At 36.6% G+C, this 16569-nt stretch overlaps 3 protein-coding genes and 1 pseudogene across 6 annotated transcripts; all 4 read left to right on the top strand.

The window, feature by feature from the left end:
- The first annotated feature begins 617 nt into the window (after nt 1-617).
- LOC104704719 (beta-glucosidase 23-like) lies at nt 618-5643 on the top strand (annotated as a pseudogene).
- A 274-nt stretch (nt 5644-5917) lies between these two features.
- On the top strand, nt 5918-9002 carry LOC104701398 (chloroplast sensor kinase, chloroplastic). Of its 2 annotated transcripts, none has more exons than XM_010417075.3 (9): nt 5918-6495; nt 6587-6748; nt 6828-7136; nt 7232-7297; nt 7398-7466; nt 7556-7648; nt 7782-7987; nt 8074-8347; nt 8468-9002. In XM_010417075.3, the coding sequence occupies exons 1-9, from the start codon at nt 6064-6066 to the stop codon at nt 8711-8713; spliced, it is 1857 nt and encodes a 618-aa protein (XP_010415377.1). In that variant the 5' UTR covers nt 5918-6063; the 3' UTR covers nt 8714-9002. The 2 variants fall into 2 exon arrangements, 1 of the variants encoding a protein (XP_010415377.1); XR_015562163.1 differs by having other exon boundaries at nt 5925-6495; nt 8070-8347.
- A 462-nt stretch (nt 9003-9464) lies between these two features.
- LOC104701401 (uncharacterized) lies at nt 9465-14227 on the top strand. Of its 3 annotated transcripts, none has more exons than XM_087458962.1 (15): nt 9465-9563; nt 11144-11311; nt 11405-11516; nt 11609-11758; nt 12154-12258; nt 12367-12450; nt 12522-12637; nt 12737-12838; nt 12929-13042; nt 13133-13189; nt 13291-13357; nt 13473-13526; nt 13630-13704; nt 13807-13842; nt 13951-14227. In XM_087458962.1, the coding sequence occupies exons 2-15, from the start codon at nt 11292-11294 to the stop codon at nt 14071-14073; spliced, it is 1215 nt and encodes a 404-aa protein (XP_087315088.1). In that variant the 5' UTR covers nt 9465-9563; nt 11144-11291; the 3' UTR covers nt 14074-14227. The 3 variants fall into 3 exon arrangements, with proteins under 3 accessions (XP_087315088.1, XP_087315086.1, XP_087315087.1); XM_087458960.1 differs by lacking the exon at nt 9465-9563 and adding an exon at nt 9726-10442; XM_087458961.1 differs by lacking the exon at nt 9465-9563 and adding an exon at nt 10444-10570.
- Nucleotides 14228-14561: 334 nt separating this feature from the next.
- LOC104701399 (putative E3 ubiquitin-protein ligase XERICO) lies at nt 14562-15238 on the top strand. Its single transcript, XM_087458963.1, has one exon. It carries the CDS (start codon nt 14690-14692, stop codon nt 15083-15085), a length of 396 nt encoding a protein of 131 aa, XP_087315089.1. The 5' UTR covers nt 14562-14689; the 3' UTR covers nt 15086-15238.
- The last annotated feature ends 1331 nt before the right edge of the window (nt 15239-16569 follow it).

Consider the following 16569-nt stretch of genomic DNA (forward strand, 5'->3'; position numbering starts at 1 on the left):
ATCCACTTGTCAGCATTAAAATTTAAATAAGTCTATTAGATAATTTAGATGCTAATCAGTGTATTAAGTATTAACATGTTAAAAAAGCATTGTACACTATATAGTATGATATACATAAACATATAATATGAATGGAAGTATTTATATATATGCAAATAATGCAATTTTTTTCTCTTCACTAGAGTAAGATAATAAGATTTACATAATAATAATCATATGCTTGTCAAATGAAGTAGAGTACGTAATCAATATTAATTCTTATTATATCTTGCACTTGAAATATAATATTATTATACCATAGACATTACTAAGATAATACAGTCACACACACCTTTGTTATATTTGATTTTTGATACCTCAATTTTCCTTGCAGAAAACATATATAAGATATATATAATTATATAAAATATACCTTTAGCAATCTTCAATGAATAAATTAACTGACTAGCATGGTAATTAAAATAATAATAAGAGACCGTTCACATTTATGTATGTATTCCCAATTTCATTAGTAATGATCACATTGAGTTTGAGGTACTAACTATTTAAAGAGCTTTGCTTCACTTCACTAAAATACCAAATATTTTTCCTTTGAGCTTACAAAAACAACCTAAAAAATGGGGTTGCCAAAATTTCCTCTCTTGGGACTGCTTCTGATCTTAACCGTCGGCGGCTCTCAAACCACAGCAGATGGCCCCGTGTGCCCAAAAACCGACACTCTTAGTCGAAAAAGTTTTCCGAAAGGCTTTCTATTTGGTACCGCCACTGCTGCATACCAGGTTCATACATGTTTTTTCACGCATGCAATAAGTAATATTTGGTTAATAGTACCCCTACAATATAGGTTTAAGAATTCTAATGTTTCAACTTTCAACTATGAAATTGTTACTAGAAACAAAAAAAAGTTATTGAAATAAAACGGACTTAATTTTAAGCTGGAACCTTTTTAGGTTTTGGAATAAGTCATCGATAAATATAATTGTTTGCATTAGGTTGAAGGTGCGGTAGATGAAGGTTGTCGAGGTCCAACATGTGGGATATATACTGCAAGAAATATCCGGGTGCGTGTCTCTCCCTTTGAGTATTGTTTTTTTGTTTTTTCCTCTCATAGATCTAGAGATCTCTATGCCAGGGTATAACAAAGATATAATATCTCGTTTAACTTTTGGGGAATAGTATCTGATCATCATAACTAATTAATTTTAGTCCCTTTTCAGCTAGATGTAACGGAGATGACGGTACCGTGGCCGTTGATTTCTACCATCGTTACAAGGTATATGCTTGTTGCTTAAATACAGTACACTTTTTGAGTTTGGGTAACCAAAAAAAAAACTGAGACCTGAATCTCATATCGGATCGTTTTAAAAGAAGTTTAGTAAGTTCACTCGCCGTCATGACGCGTTAAAGAGATCATTGTTGCTGAACTTGAATTAATCTTTAAACACTACGTACAACGGGATATAGGTTACTAATTTTGTTGTTATGCTGATTTATTCCATTCATTCCCATGCATGTATGCTGAATTATACTTGCAGGAAGATATCCAATTAATGAAACGATTGAACTCTGACGCTTTCAGACTTTCTATTGCGTGGCCAAGAATATTCCCTCGTGAGTTTAAAATAAATCTATCTTGTGAATCTATCATTTCCAAAAAAAATCTATAGCTTCCATATTTAAAATATATACAATTGAAATTGGCACATCAATTTATAATAATGTAACTGACTTTGGAATTGTTAAAATCTAAACAGACGGAAGAAAAGAAAAGGGAGTGAGCAAAGTTGGTGTCAAGTTCTATCATGACCTCATCGATGAGCTCCTTAAAAATGGTAAATATATTTTTAATCATAAACTCGAATACGGTTTTAGGAAAGGAAATTGTCAACTATGAAGGACGCGTGTAACCTGTCTGGCTGGTCTTTACCATCACCGAGATCTGATGCTGCTCTGGAACTCCATGCGTACCTGACCACTATTGAGCTCCCGGCATTGTCAGTGGAAGACGATGTCTTCAACTGGGTAGTGGACTCAACAAAATGCAAGGACTTTTCCTCCTCCCTAACCTGGGAATCCCTCAGGCCTAAAGCTGAGGAAACAAATTGGCATGATGTGATTTGGTTTCGTGGATCCATTCCGAAGCATGCGTTCAACATGTGGCTGTGTCACCTCAACAGGCTCCCTACAAAGCAGCGTCTATTTAAATGGGGCCTCCTGCAAGCGGCGGATTGTTCTTTCTGTTTTTCATTCGATGAAGCCTGAGACCATCTGTTCCTGTCCTGCGACTACTCTCAGGAAATTTGGCGGCTAGTCTTCCAAAAGCTTGATCCCTCCAGAAGTGCCTTTCTTTCCTGGTCCGAACTGCTGTCCTGGATCAGAGCCTCCTCCGCGCGTTCTCCCTCCCTTCTTCGTAAATTCGTTGCTCAAGCCGTCATCTACAATACCTGGAGACAAAGGAACAACCTCAACCACAACAATCAAGCAATCCCACCGTCTATTATCTTCCGGATGCTTCATAAGGACATCAGGAATATCATTCATGCTAGGAGCCATCGAAAACGGTTCTATCGTCTGATGGAGTTCTGGCTAGTCTAAATCTCACTTTCTGTGATTTCCCAACGTTGATTTCCTTGTTTTTATTCTTTTTGCCAAGGAATCAAAAGCAATAGGCTATCTTGTGTGAGCCAAACATTTCATTACTATTCTAATGATATTTACAGTTTAGCAAAAAAAACTAAGAATAACTTATCGTTTGTTATTCAGTTTCTCATACAGTTCTTGTTTTTTTTTTTTTTTTTTTTTTTAATATTAGGCATAACTCCTCTTGTTACTGTTTTTCACTGCGACACTCCACAAGACTTAGGTAGTGATTGGAAGCAATGAAAAAGCGGTTTTCAGTTCTTCTTTTTACAATACCGCACTTTGACACCAATCAATACATTTTACTAAATTTGCGTTTTAAAAAAAAAAAAAAAAGAGAGATTGCGGTTTTATCTTTTGGATAATGCTCTGAACCGCTTTTTCAAAGAAGCACAGGTATTACCCAGCGGATTTGTGAAAAACGCAGGTAATATAATTATTAAAATATTAAAAGCAGTGCAATTATTAAAAATATACAATTATTAATGCAAAAAAATGGAAAAAAATCTTTTATTATCTCTTTACCTCTTCTCTCTACTTCTCTCTCCTCTCTCATTTATAAATGTATATAATCAATTTTTTGAAAAACACTATGAGATGACATTTGTTTACAATGTATTTGTTGTTAGATAGTCTAATACAAAAATACCTTTATTAAATAAATTAATGGATTCTAAATTAATAGTGATGATGTAAATGTTATAGATTCAGTTTCTTAAATGATTTTATGGATTTCAAATTATAAATATTGATTTAAATGATCAATAAATTCAGTTTCTATGTTAATAAATATTATTCTCACTGCTTTTATCTATTTTACCATTCACATATTTTTAAATACCGCAAATACTGTTTTTCACCAATCAAACTTTTTTTTGGAACCGCTTATTTTGTATAAACCACACTTGTCCCGCAAATACTTTTCTCCCGCACGTACCACAATTGACCCGTACCGCACTATCAAATTATTAGTTCCGCACTACCAAATCTGTCGTTTCCATTCGGACCCTTAGAAGACGAGTACAACGGATTTTAAGCAAACATATAGTGTAAGTTACCTAGAAATTATTGACATGGCTAGTCCACTAAAAGTAGTGGTTAGCCTTAAAAATGACTATTCCCATAGTATTACTGTATTAGCCATAAAAATATAAATTTGCATTAAAATTTAATCACCATTATCTTTGAATAAGAAAATACATAGATCTTAAGAAAAGATGGTGATTGTAATATTTGCTGTCTCTTTGTCCTTCGAAACAGACATGAATTGAATATCGCTATATATTTGTCGCGAAATAAAATTTTTGAATAACCTTAATATACTCTCTACAACCATTACACATAATTTATAACATGTGAATACAACAATTGCAGGAAAATAGGGAATATTCGGAATTTGTGTTTAACGAATACGGTGGAAAAGTTAAGCATTGGATCACTTTCAACGAACCATGGGTGTTTAGCCGTGCTGGTTATGACATAGGCAAAAAAGCTCCTGGACGATGCTCTAAATATATCAACAAAATTTGTCAGGACGGACGGTCTGGATATGAAGCTTACCTCGTCAGCCACAACTTGCTTTTGTCTCACGCAGAAGCCGTTCAAGTTTTCAGACAATGCAAAAAGGTGTATACATATATGTTTGTTCATAGTTCAAGTATGTGAAGGTATTAATGTTCTCTTTCATTTACTCTATGTATAATGTATCTAAATAAATAAATAAATAAATGTTCCGGGTAGAAACGTTTCTCACCTTGATTCTACATCTGTCAGCTTTTTATTAGTTACAAAATAAAATATATATATATATATATTTTTTTGAGAAACAGAGAAGAATTTTACCAATAATGATGCTCTAATAGAAGCCTTCTGAAATATGTCAAAGATAAATACAATAACCCAAAAATTATAATAGCTGAAAATGGTAAACTATGATTAATACATAGACACACACTTACATATATTTCCATATATATATAAATTTAGAACTAATTTGGTAAATTAATTTTGAATAATTTTATAGGATATGGAGAAGAACTTAAGGAGAATGATACTGTTGAAGTTGGAACTGCTGATTATAACAGAAAATATTATCTTCAAAGGCATTTACTGAGTCTCCAAGAAGCTATTTGGTACATTCTTATATAGTTTCTTACTAAAACAATATATTTAAAAACGAATTAATCGATCTAACATAAACTCCTCTACAAAAAAAAAAATCCAGCACGGATGGGGTGAACGTTACAGGATATTTTATATGGTCGTTGGTAGATAACTTTGAGTGGCAAGATGGTTACAAAAACAGATTCGGACTTTATTACATTGATTACAAAAATAATTTGACACGTCACGAGAAAGACTCTGCTAAGTGGTATACGAGTTTCCTCAAGCAAGAGACTGATCCATCCACAATTAAGCAAGAGCTTTAACAACTTGAGTCGAAAGTTTGAATATGATATATATTGATTGGTACCAAACATTTCGAAATATTGGTTTGTTTGTATGTTTTTGCTTTAGTTTTGTTGTGTGTAAGTTTGCTAAGGTTTGCGATCCTCCTTTCGTATGTTTGTATCTTCGTCCTTGTGGCTTGTACCCTTGTTCGATTTCTGTCTTTTGGTCAGCAGGAAAAGAAAAAGGTTGGTGATAAAAGAGAAAAAAATAAGCCAATAAAACTACTATAATATTGTAATCTCATAATCATAGTTCACTATTTTTATTAAGGGTTTCACTTGTAACACTTTTTAAGGACTTGGAAACGATTGGAAATTATACCGTTTTGGAGATTTTACATAGTTTAGAATGTTTTAAAAGGTTCTATAAACATAATTTAAGAGTCTAAGTGTCTAACCACTATAAACGGCCATAAACATTTTTGAAAAAGGTATAATTGAAACTGGTTAAGCTAATAGACAAAAACGTATGGAACAGGTTGAGTACTATCGAAAGCGAAGAGAACACCACCATTCAGATTTGGTTTGCGACAAGGTCATATTAAGCTCATAGCACAATCTTTTTAACAATATATTAAGAAAACAGTATTGAGAAACAACATGACTTTTGTATTGTAAAATGTTTATTTTTTTTTGAATATAATTTAACATTAAATTAAAAAAAAAGTATAATTGAAAATACGTAAAATATTTATAGGAGCATTTTAAAAAATTGTATAAAGGAAATTACTCAGAAATTATCTAAAAAATTTAGATCTAAACATTACTCAAAAAATTATCAAAAAAAATTGGATCTAAACATATATTTAAAAGGAAAGAAAAAACATATATTTGTTTTTGTTCCAGATTGATAAACGTGGCCGTTTTATTGGTAATTAATTTGTGTGTGTAATAATATCATCCGCATCGTCTTCCTCGCGAGAGTTTCAGTCTCAGCCACAAAGTAAAAACTCCACTGTCGTGTTCTGTAGTGATGCTTCTTTCTGCAATCGCTTCTCAGACCCTTCTCTCATCCAACCCTAATTTACACTTCTCCAATTGTATTCCAAACCCTAGACCTTCTAATCCTTCGATCAAGCTACTCAATGCATCTTCCTCCTCCTCATCCTCATCCTCACCCTCATCCTCGTCGTCGTCTTCTATATTCACACGCGGTCTACGTTACGTGAACCACACTGTATCCAATGAAGATTCAGAACCCGGAGGAGATACCATGGTGGCCTCTGCCTCCGCTATAGCTTCCGCGATTCGTGGAGCTTCAACTACTCCTGTAGAGTTCACACAGATGATTGAGAAAGACCATCTCAAGACTAAGATTATCTTACCAAGTCCTGATTTCCAACGTCTTTGTCTCGAGCAGTTAGATCTCTTTCGTCAAATCGTGGATCCAAACGCAGTCCTCTCGGTTCGTCTTCTTTCTCCATTTTCTTTACCTGAACAAAACAGAGTGTTCTTGAATTAAAGTTGGGGTTTTTCTTGTTTTGTTTTTGGTTTAGATATATGTAAGACCAGCTGGTAGCTATGTAATGGATCGATTAGAGCTGCGTCGTGTCACATGTTACCCAAGTGTTAATGCTGGAGATGTTGTGATTTTAGTTGGGAACTTTGGTATCCCTGCTGGTCTACGAGCTGCTGAAGCATCACTTTCTAGTCAACAAGTATGTGTTCTGCTTCCTCTGCCTTTAAACTCGAGTTCACTTATCCTTTTTTTTTGTTGACATAGTATGATGATGATAGGTGGAACTTGTGAATAAACATAGAGCTGCTGTGTTTCCTATGGTGAAACACCCGTTTGTTGTCGGTTTCTTGGTTGCTGAGTTACCTGTAGAAGCCGAGGAGGAGAAGGTTGAAGAAGAGGAGGAGGAGGAGAAACCGCATGGTTTAAAGCATTTTGCTTCTCCTGAGGAAGCTTATGCTTTGCCTGCTTCAACTAATACAAAATCACCTAAAGTTAAAGTTCCATCGGTTAAGGTGTTCACTGCAGAGCAGAGATCTTACGCCATTAATATTTCGCGAACTCTCGCTATGGCGTATGTCATGGATCAGGTTGTTCTTATTCCTGTCTCTTCTGTTGATGACATTGCGTGTGTTTGGGTTCTTTTTAACCCTTATTGATCTTTTGTTTTTGTGGGTATGTGTAGAAAACAATGTTACTTCAACAGTCATCTTGGCAAAGCAATGTGAGGATGAGTAAGTTAGTGGAGCAGGTACAAGCCACACACTTGTTAACTTAGCACACATAGATCATATGTCAATGTCGTCTCCTTGTAGATTATATCATGCATTTTCTTTATTGTGTTTTGGCAGATCCGTGGTCCGCTCTCTACCATTAGGACTTTAAGTAAAATGCTTTCAACTCACACGAAGAGAAGTCAGGTCCTTACAGTTAACATTTGTGGCTGGAATTGTTATTCTCCCTGATTCTTGTAATTATCAGACTGACTTGGGGTTTTGTACATTTGTAGGTTTCACATGATATTGTTGAAGACTTAATAGTTCAAGGTGATCAAATAAAAGATACCCTTGAAGAACTTCAGGATGCAGTTCACTTGACAAAGGTTCACCTTCTCTTACTTTGTCCCTTTTGGTACTTCTTTTTTGAGTTGTCTTTATAAATCTGTCTTAGAAGTGTTGAGCATGAGAATTTTTTGATTTTTTCGATGTGTATATTTACAAATCGCTTTATTTCAGGCTAATATAGTCCGCCACAACGAAGAAGCCCTGAAGAAGATAAACAAAACACATAATGAAACAAGGAGATCAAAGTATGAACAAAAGGACCCCATTGATGGGTCACAAATCCCAAGTACACGACTTTCCCTGGGTTCTGGATCAGATGATTCTGAAATGCCTATGCCACCTCTGCCCCTAGCACCTGTACAAACACACAGCATAAGGTACAAGCTTCCGAGCCATTAACTGAATGTCTTTGCTACAAAACAAAGTGTAGGGGGAGCTTATCTCTTTCATTTATGTCAGGAAGACCATGCGACATTTCTAATGTGCTTTTAGATATGGTCGAGACTGTGAGACCACTAGCCCTGACTCAGCAAAGAGTGGTGGAGCTAGGTGAAAACTCAGCTTCCCTGCAAGTTGCTGTTGAAGAACCGGCTTTAAGGCAGGCTCTGAGCAATCTCATTGAAGGTGCTCTGTTGCGCACTCATGTTGGGGGGAAAGTTGAAATTTTGTCGACCAGTGCTCCTGCTGGTGGTAGTCTGGTAGTAATTGATGATGATGGTCCTGATATGCGCTATATGGTAAACAAGACCAAACTTATATTCTGCTGCTTTTAACCTGTATTTAAGCTTGAGGTCTTCTTACCAGTTTCATATGAGAATCATATTGCTTTTTAACATAAATTGGTTACATCAATGCAGACGCAAATGCATTCACTAACACCATTTGGAGCAGAACTCCTGTCGGAAAACATGGTTGAAGACAATATGACATGGAACTTTGTGGCTGGTTTAACCGTAGCCCGAGAGATCCTGGAGAGTTACGGATGCGTGCTCAGGGTTATATCCCCTCGCAGCTCTGATGCAGCCGTAGGAGCTGGGGGTACTCGTGTAGAAATCTGGCTTCCTCCCTTCCCCGAAGCAGTATCTGAAACCAAAGAAGGGTAGATGTCGTTTCCTTCTCTTTGCCCTGTGAATCTTTTAGCCTCAGTGTATTTTGCTTACCTATGTGTGGTGAGGCCAATGTATAGTCAATTTGTGATTTGTTGATCAGTATGTAAACAACAACATAATATGTACATAACCCAAAAGAGTCATGTCCTACATAGGTGCTGGACTTTGTAACGTAAATATATAGCTATATTCTTATGTAACCAATATAGGTAGAGTTTGTAACATAGACTTGAACAGATTGCTTATTATAACCAGCTCTATTATACCAAACGCAGTTTATGAATCTTGAATGTGAAAATGGCTCTTCTTATTGTTTATCTTGTGTTTTGTATTTGAGTATGATGTGAACATATCACCTTTTTCAGTGAATCAAAAAGCCTTTTGAATACTACTAGGAACTCCCAAAAGTAATATTACATTTGACTTATTATCCAATTTCAATTGGCTTCTTTTTACTGCATCATTTTATCCATCCACCATTTTTTTTTTTTTTTATCAATGTCACAATTTTTTTGAACTTCATTTGCTAAAACATGTCACGAATTCAATTGATGATAACATAATAATGTACGAAAAGCAAGTAATCAAAGTGGGGGGACCTCTCCTATTAAAGAAAGTGGACTCTTCAGTTTGGTACTTTCCTTATTATAGTTTGGCAACTCTATTTATCCCATCATCATACATAATAGTCAAACTTTTCATTGGAATTTTATTTAAGTCCCGCAAAATATAGCAATGCCATTACAGTTCCAACCAAACCTCTCTATATTTATCCACATTTCTCCATTTATAGCAATGCCATTACAGTTATCAACCAAAACGTCTTCACTCATACAATTTCAAGGTAACAAGTAAACAACAATGTATCTTGGTTATGTTGCTTTTCTTATACCACCATCTCCTTATCTTTGCGTGATTTCCGGATAGATATTGCAAAACGCAAACTTTCTTGGTTTGTTCTTGTTTTATTTGTTTTCTTATACAAAAAGATTGCAGCAAAGAACATGACAAACTAACAGATTTCAAAAAAGTGAGTTTGATAGATTTGTTTGATTCTTAACATATAAAAATTGAAAAATATCTAAACAGTATAATTGTGAAATTTTGATTGGCATCATTATATGTCGACCAAGTACGGTCCACGGATATGCGTGTTGTGTCGTGTCGGGCGGGTCCTATATTAATTTTGTTGTTGTTGTGCCTTACTTTTACGCGCATTTCAAGTTTTTAAACCAATCATATCGTGCCACACTTTTACAAATACTGTGTCGTTTTGGTGATTTCGAACACAAACCCCAGCATCAATTTTTTTTTTTTTCTTTCTCTTTTTGAAAATTAAATTGTAGGAAGAAGCAGCTTTGAGCCTAAAATACACGCCCAGAAAATTCCCTATTTGGTCACCAAAACCTAAACTTTTCTTCTGAATTTCTTGAAAAGGGAAAAGTCAAGATACCTCGATAAAGGGTTTCAATAAAAATCATTCCTTTATTTTGGATTTTAAAGATTAGAAAAAAAAAACGCGTTTCTTAATCATTCTCTTCCTCTCACGTTTTTGGTGTTCTCTAGACGAAGGCGATCACAGGGGTGTGTGCTGTTGTTGTTGGTTTTGTTTTGTGTGTGTGTGTGTGTCGAATTTTGCGAAGAGGGGGTTTTTGGGTTTCGTTGAGAAGCGATTATCTCGTGTTCTTCAACTTGGTTCTTGGCCTTTTTTGATTAATCCCAGGTTCGTTTTGGGTTTTAAATGTGACGCCTTTTATTTCTTGTAGGATTATTCTGTTTATTTTATCGATGAAATATGGGATTTTTTTTGTGGAATTTTAGCGTAAGCGATTGGTGAATTTTGTCATTTTGGTAACCATTTTGCTTCTGTTTCATTGCTCTTTTAGTATTCTTGGTCTGCTTTTGATTAGTTTTTGGTATTTCAAGTTTGTGTTCTCTTATTCAAATGTGATACAGAGCTGACTTTATCTCGGCTTTAATTGTTTTTGTTTTTGTGTGTGTCTTGCAATCTAAGGGAAGTGTTCTGTTTTTTGTGATTCATGTTCTGTGATTGGTTTGATTGTATAGCTCCTAGTTTTGAGGGGCTTTTGTCAAAGGGGAAGCACATGATTTGTTGCTTGTTTATCGCATTGCTTGTTCTAAGGGCATGATCTAATTAGTTTGTTTTTGACTTATGGGTGTATATAGTCTGGTCAATAGTTTGGTATTGAAGCCTTTTCTATCCCCTGGTTGGGTTTAGAAGCACTATATTGTATTCAGCTGTAGGTTCTACGATAATGACTTACTTTTTTGACATTTAGATAGTGTGGATGGATGATGACCAGTTTTTCCATTTAAATGGTGGTCCTAATCTGTTTGCCCATCTTGTGTCTTCTTCTTCTTGGCATTGGAACTTATTCAAAAGCCTCTTTTTTTTCTCTCTAGATAACGGACTCGTGGTGTTACACAAAGAAGGTTCCTGGCTTCTCTACTGTCAGGAGGAGCCTTGAGTCTTGAAGTTACTACAGTAGAAAGAAACCCCAGTGGGTGACAAACCTCTTCTTGAAGTACAATTCAGAAGACTATAGGAGATATGGGAATATTTTCACGCAGGTCATGATCTTGTCTCTCTCTTTTTGACGAATTTGGTCACTCTTTCAAGAGGTGCAGAGAACCTTATTAGCCATTTCGTTCTTGTTCTTATAGTTCTATTAGTAGGAAATCAAATGACGGGATGAAGATCATTGCAACAGCATTTTTCGGAGTAACTTTTGGCTTTTTGATTGGAATATCATTTCCATCATTATCAATCACCAAGGTTGTAGAATCAATCCTTCTCTTCCCATTTCTGTGTTTGATTAGATTTGTTCTCTTGTTCATCTTTACAAGTTCTTGGTCTTATATTTTCAGGTGAGTCTCCCAACAAACTTTCTTCCTTCAAACGATCTGTCATATGTAGAGGAAAAGGGTTCGACAATTGCAACTCCAGAAAGTCATAAAGCTTGGTCATCATCAAAGGATAATGATAGCAGCTCATCCAGTCCAATCGACAAATCGAAGGCACGCTTCTACTCCTTAATAAATTTATCGAATGTTTTTGGAACTTTACAGTAGCTTTACAAGTTTGGTCTACCCCTTACCCATTCATATTCCAATATGCAACTAGAATTCTTCTGCAAGAAGGAAACACATAAAATTTTAGGTCTCCCCAGTGATATATATGTTTGAGGATTCTTACATCTGATTAGCTTTGTACCATGAGACTACCAAGTACCAACTTAACATATAACTTACATAGTTTAGTCATTTAGATTTCACATTGCCAAACTTGAAAGAAACTATCAAGATAGATATGAAAGGAACATGTGTTTGTTAACCTTTTATTATTGTGTTTTCTTGATTAATGTTCTCGTATCTGTCCATGTTTTCATGTTTCATTTCTGAGTTTGCTGCAGATTTGGGTACCTTCAAATCCTCGTGGTGCTGAAATGTTGCCACCGGGTATGATTGCTGCTGAATCAGACTTCTATTTGCGCAGACTATGGGGGTTACCGCAGGAGGTGTGTGATTGAACCATTCATTTCTAATATCATCAAAACCATTTTTTGTAGCTGCATTACTTGATATATAAAAGTAATGTAATTTTGATACCTTCTTTTCTTCCTCAGGATTTGACCAGTGAACCAAGATACCTGGCAACATTTACAGTGGGTATTAATCAGAAAGCAAATATTGATGCTTGTGTCAAGAAGGTTGGTTCATTCCCTTTGTTAATTTGATGTTTTGACTTCACGTCATAAAGTATTTATCATCTTCTCAACAGTTTTCAGAAAACTTCACTATTGTCCTGTTTCATTATGACGGCCAAGTAACCGAGTGGGATGAGTTTGAATGGTCGAAGACTGCTATACACATTAGCGTTCGAAAGCAGACTAAATGGTATCAACAGCTTATCAACCTCTCTTTATTCTTTATGATAGAAAATATTTTGGTGATGTTTGTGACTATTGACTCTCTTGGCACCTGAAAATATGATAGGTGGTATGCAAAGAGGTTTTTGCACCCTGATATTGTAGCACGATATGATTATATATTCATCTGGGATGAAGACCTTGGGGTAGAGCATTTTAATGCAGAAGAGTAAGTTGTTTTAAACCTTTCATGGGTTCTTTCCCTTTTTCTTGTTTTATATTTGATATGTGGTGATCATCTTGATTACCCTTTTCCCAGGTACATAAAGATGGTGAAGAAACATGGCCTGGAGATTTCCCAACCTGGTTTGGAACCAAACCAGGGGTTAACGTGGCAGATGACAAAGAGAAGAGGAGATATGGAAGTCCACAAGTATGATGAACACAAACCCCTCAGATTCTGGCCATGTTTTGTTTTATGTATAATGATTTTTACAAAATTCTGGGATTTGAAACTTATCAGGATAACAGAAGAAAGACCTGGATGGTGCTCAGATCCTCATCTCCCTCCATGTGCTGCGTATGTAGAATAATTTCTTTCTACCTGTTACGAATTAATTTTTTTTCCCTGTAACAGGGGAACTAACTAGTCTCGAACTTTTGTGTCATTGACAAATGCAGATTTGTCGAGATCATGGCTCCTGTATTTTCTAGAGACGCCTGGCGATGCGTGTGGCACGTGATCCAGGTTCCTTACTTCATCATCTGTTTGCTCATTTTTCATTCCTCTTCTCTCCCCTTTCTTTAAACCTCTCTTCTTGTCAGTCTCCCTTATATGCCTTCTTACCTAAACTGTTTAACAGAATGATTTGGTTCACGGTTGGGGCCTTGACTTTGCACTCAGAAGATGTGTTGAGGTAAGAGTTGGACACTTTCAGTTCGCTGTTTGTCACGCAAAATAAACTTTCCTTTAATTATATATATCGTTTGTTAATTGACGAAATTTACACCGAAACGCAGCCTGCACATGAGAAGATAGGAGTAGTAGATTCTCAGTGGGTCGTTCATCAATCTTTTCCTTCCCTTGGCAACCAAGTAAGCCCCATAGAACTCCTCTATGTCCATTTTTGCGTCTTCGTTATCTGTTTGACCTTAACCTCTGCGCACAAAAATCTGATTCTTTTTGGCTTTCTGTAGGGTGAAGCGACGGACGGGAAAGCACCATGGCAAGGGGTAACAAAGCTTTTTTTTTTATCTCTCTTGTGCTGAGAATTGCGTTGTTTTGAGGAAGACGCATAACTTGTGCAACAAGCGACTTCAAAATGTTCATTTGTTTTTCAGGTGAGGGATAGATGCAAAAAGGAATGGACAATGTTCCAGAGTAGAATGGCTAGCGCAGAAAAGGATTATTTCAAATCCTTACAAGTAGAAGGCTCCTCCAACTCAACAACAACAGCCATTTAAATAGGAGAGTTTTTAAGTAGCCAAGACGCTGACAGATTCAGTTCACATAGTGTCTTACATTTACATATAGAGTCTGTATATGTTTATGTAGTAGATATACCCATCACAACCTTCCATCGAATAATCAAAAAGATGAATGTTTTGATCCAGTAAAGCACTTGTGTATCAACATCCAGCACTAGTGCAACTAGTGGCATGTGATGTGTATACTATGTTAAGCATTGTGAGTTTTACTTTATCTACAAGTAAATTCTGAAGTGAGTGGCAAAGAGCCGTGTTACAAAGATGGTGTGGCGTGTTATGTTTCCATGGATCAGTGGAGTCACACGTGTCGGTTTCCTGACGCACAGGAACTTGAGAAGCTTTCCACAAAGCATTTCCTCAGAACCACGTGTCAGAGACTTTCGTGATACAGTCACAATCATGTGTTGGTCTCGTACCTTACGCGTCATGCCACGCGTTTAGACCGATAGTTAAAAGCCAGAGGATTATTAGACAGTAGTGGCTGGATTAAAGAAACTTCCTCATTTGCTCTTTATTTTAAAGCTCCTGAAAGATCTCAAATTCATCTCCGGAAGATTCAAGAAACTGAAAGAAAGTATCTTTAGGAAGAAGAATGGGTCTTTCTCATTACCCGACGGCGTCTGATGGAGTAGTGCCAATGCTAGTGATGAACACAGTTGTTTCGGTGTCTATCTTGAAGAACATGGTAAGGTCTGTTCTTCAAGTGGTGAGCTCTGATACCAATGAGGCAAGGAACATAGAGGATGGCGTAGATCATGAGGATTCAGAAAGAAATAGAATCTCAATCACACACTTTGATACTCTTTGTGTGAAAGGAAGCATGAAGGAGAGAGAAGCTTTGGAGTGTTGTGTGTGTCTATGTGGGTTTAAAGAGGAGGAGGAAGTGAGTGAGTTAGTTTCTTGCAAGCATTACTTTCACACGGCTTGTCTTGATAAATGGTTTGGTAATAACCACACCACATGTCCTCTCTGTAGATCCATCCTTTAGCTATGGATCTTACTCTACTTTCCTTTTATGGCTTTCACCATTTTTTAATGTTTTTTTCTAGTTTCTATTTTGGGAAACTCTGATTCTGTTGTGTTCCACTCCGTGGATTTTGGAAGAGTTTTTTATTTTACTTAAATAAAAGTGCTTTGAATAGCTGTGTCTTGATCTTATGTAATTCATACTCACAAGTCACAACTGCTATCATATAACATCGGTTTTGTTATACAAAATAAAAGTGGATGTGATGCAGCGCATCTTCTTCTTCTTTTCCTTTTCTTTTCTGTTGGGCTTTTGTCTACTTTATTTACGTGGGCTTTACGTTCCGTTTGAGCTACGCTAAGTCGGTTTTATTTTAATCTAGGGTTTTCTTTGTTTCGTTTGTATAAATAGCTTCTCAAGTTTCGTTGAAAAAGATATCTTTTATTGAATAATATTTCAGAACTTTAAACTTATATCTTTTCTTGTTTATCGGCTATTCTCTTTGAATCAACGATCTACAAGTTTTCCGTCTTTTGTTTGGTCATTACTTGAATCAACAAATAAATTAACAACCTTTTTTTGGCTATTTTCCGGAATCAAGAGACACAAAATTTATCACAAGTTACGCCGCGCCAATTTTGGTATCAGAGCTAAAGACGATCTGCATCAACTTGTTCGCTTCTTTGGTCATAGCCCCAACACGCCACTCAAAAAAACCAGACGGACGTGAAGAGAAATCCTTCAACGACTGGGCTGAGCTTCGACACACCTTACTGTCTATGCAAGAGAACATTCAGGCAAAGATCGTTCAGTCCATGCAAGCATTGGCAGAGACGGTTCTGCAGAACCAGCTTCAGCAACAAGGCGAGGACTATGAGAGTTCAGATGGTAGTCTCGGGAACCCTTTTGCTTGTGATCGCAAACAAAAACAGAGACATCACGGTGGAACAAGGGATCGAGAGCGTGAAGATAACAGGTGGGAATTGGGTTTCAAACTCGAGTTACCAGAATTCCATGGGAGCATTCGTGGGGATGAGCTGTTAGATTGGCTCACCGTTGTAGATGAAGTGATGGAGTTCAAACACGTCCCTGGTAGCCACCAAGTTTCGGGGAAGAGCAACGTCATGGTGGACGCAGCTCAAGTCGACGAGGTCTCGTAAAGGCAAGGCACGGATTGAGTCGTGGGATAAGTTGCAAAAGCACCTCAAACACACTTTTCTCCCACAGAACTATGAACGTACGATGTACAACCGGTTATAGAATTTGCGACAGGGTGCTCGTTCGGTCGACGAGTATACAGATGAATTTTTCTTTTTGATCACAAGGAATAAAATCTTTAACGGTGAAATCCAGTTGGTTTCTCGTTTTATTTGCGGGTTGAAATCTCAAATTCAGATCTCTCTGAATCAGTTTGATCCTACTACTATTGCGAAGGCTCACCGGAGGGCTGTAGCTTTTGAACAGCAGTTCAAGGCCAATACGGTCTGGAATTCGGCCAACTAACC

The sequence above is a fragment of the Camelina sativa genome, chromosome 7, assembly GCF_030686135.1.
Source record: "Camelina sativa cultivar CO46 ecotype springtype chromosome 7, ASM3068613v1".
Lineage (NCBI taxonomy): Eukaryota > Viridiplantae > Streptophyta > Magnoliopsida > Brassicales > Brassicaceae > Camelina > Camelina sativa.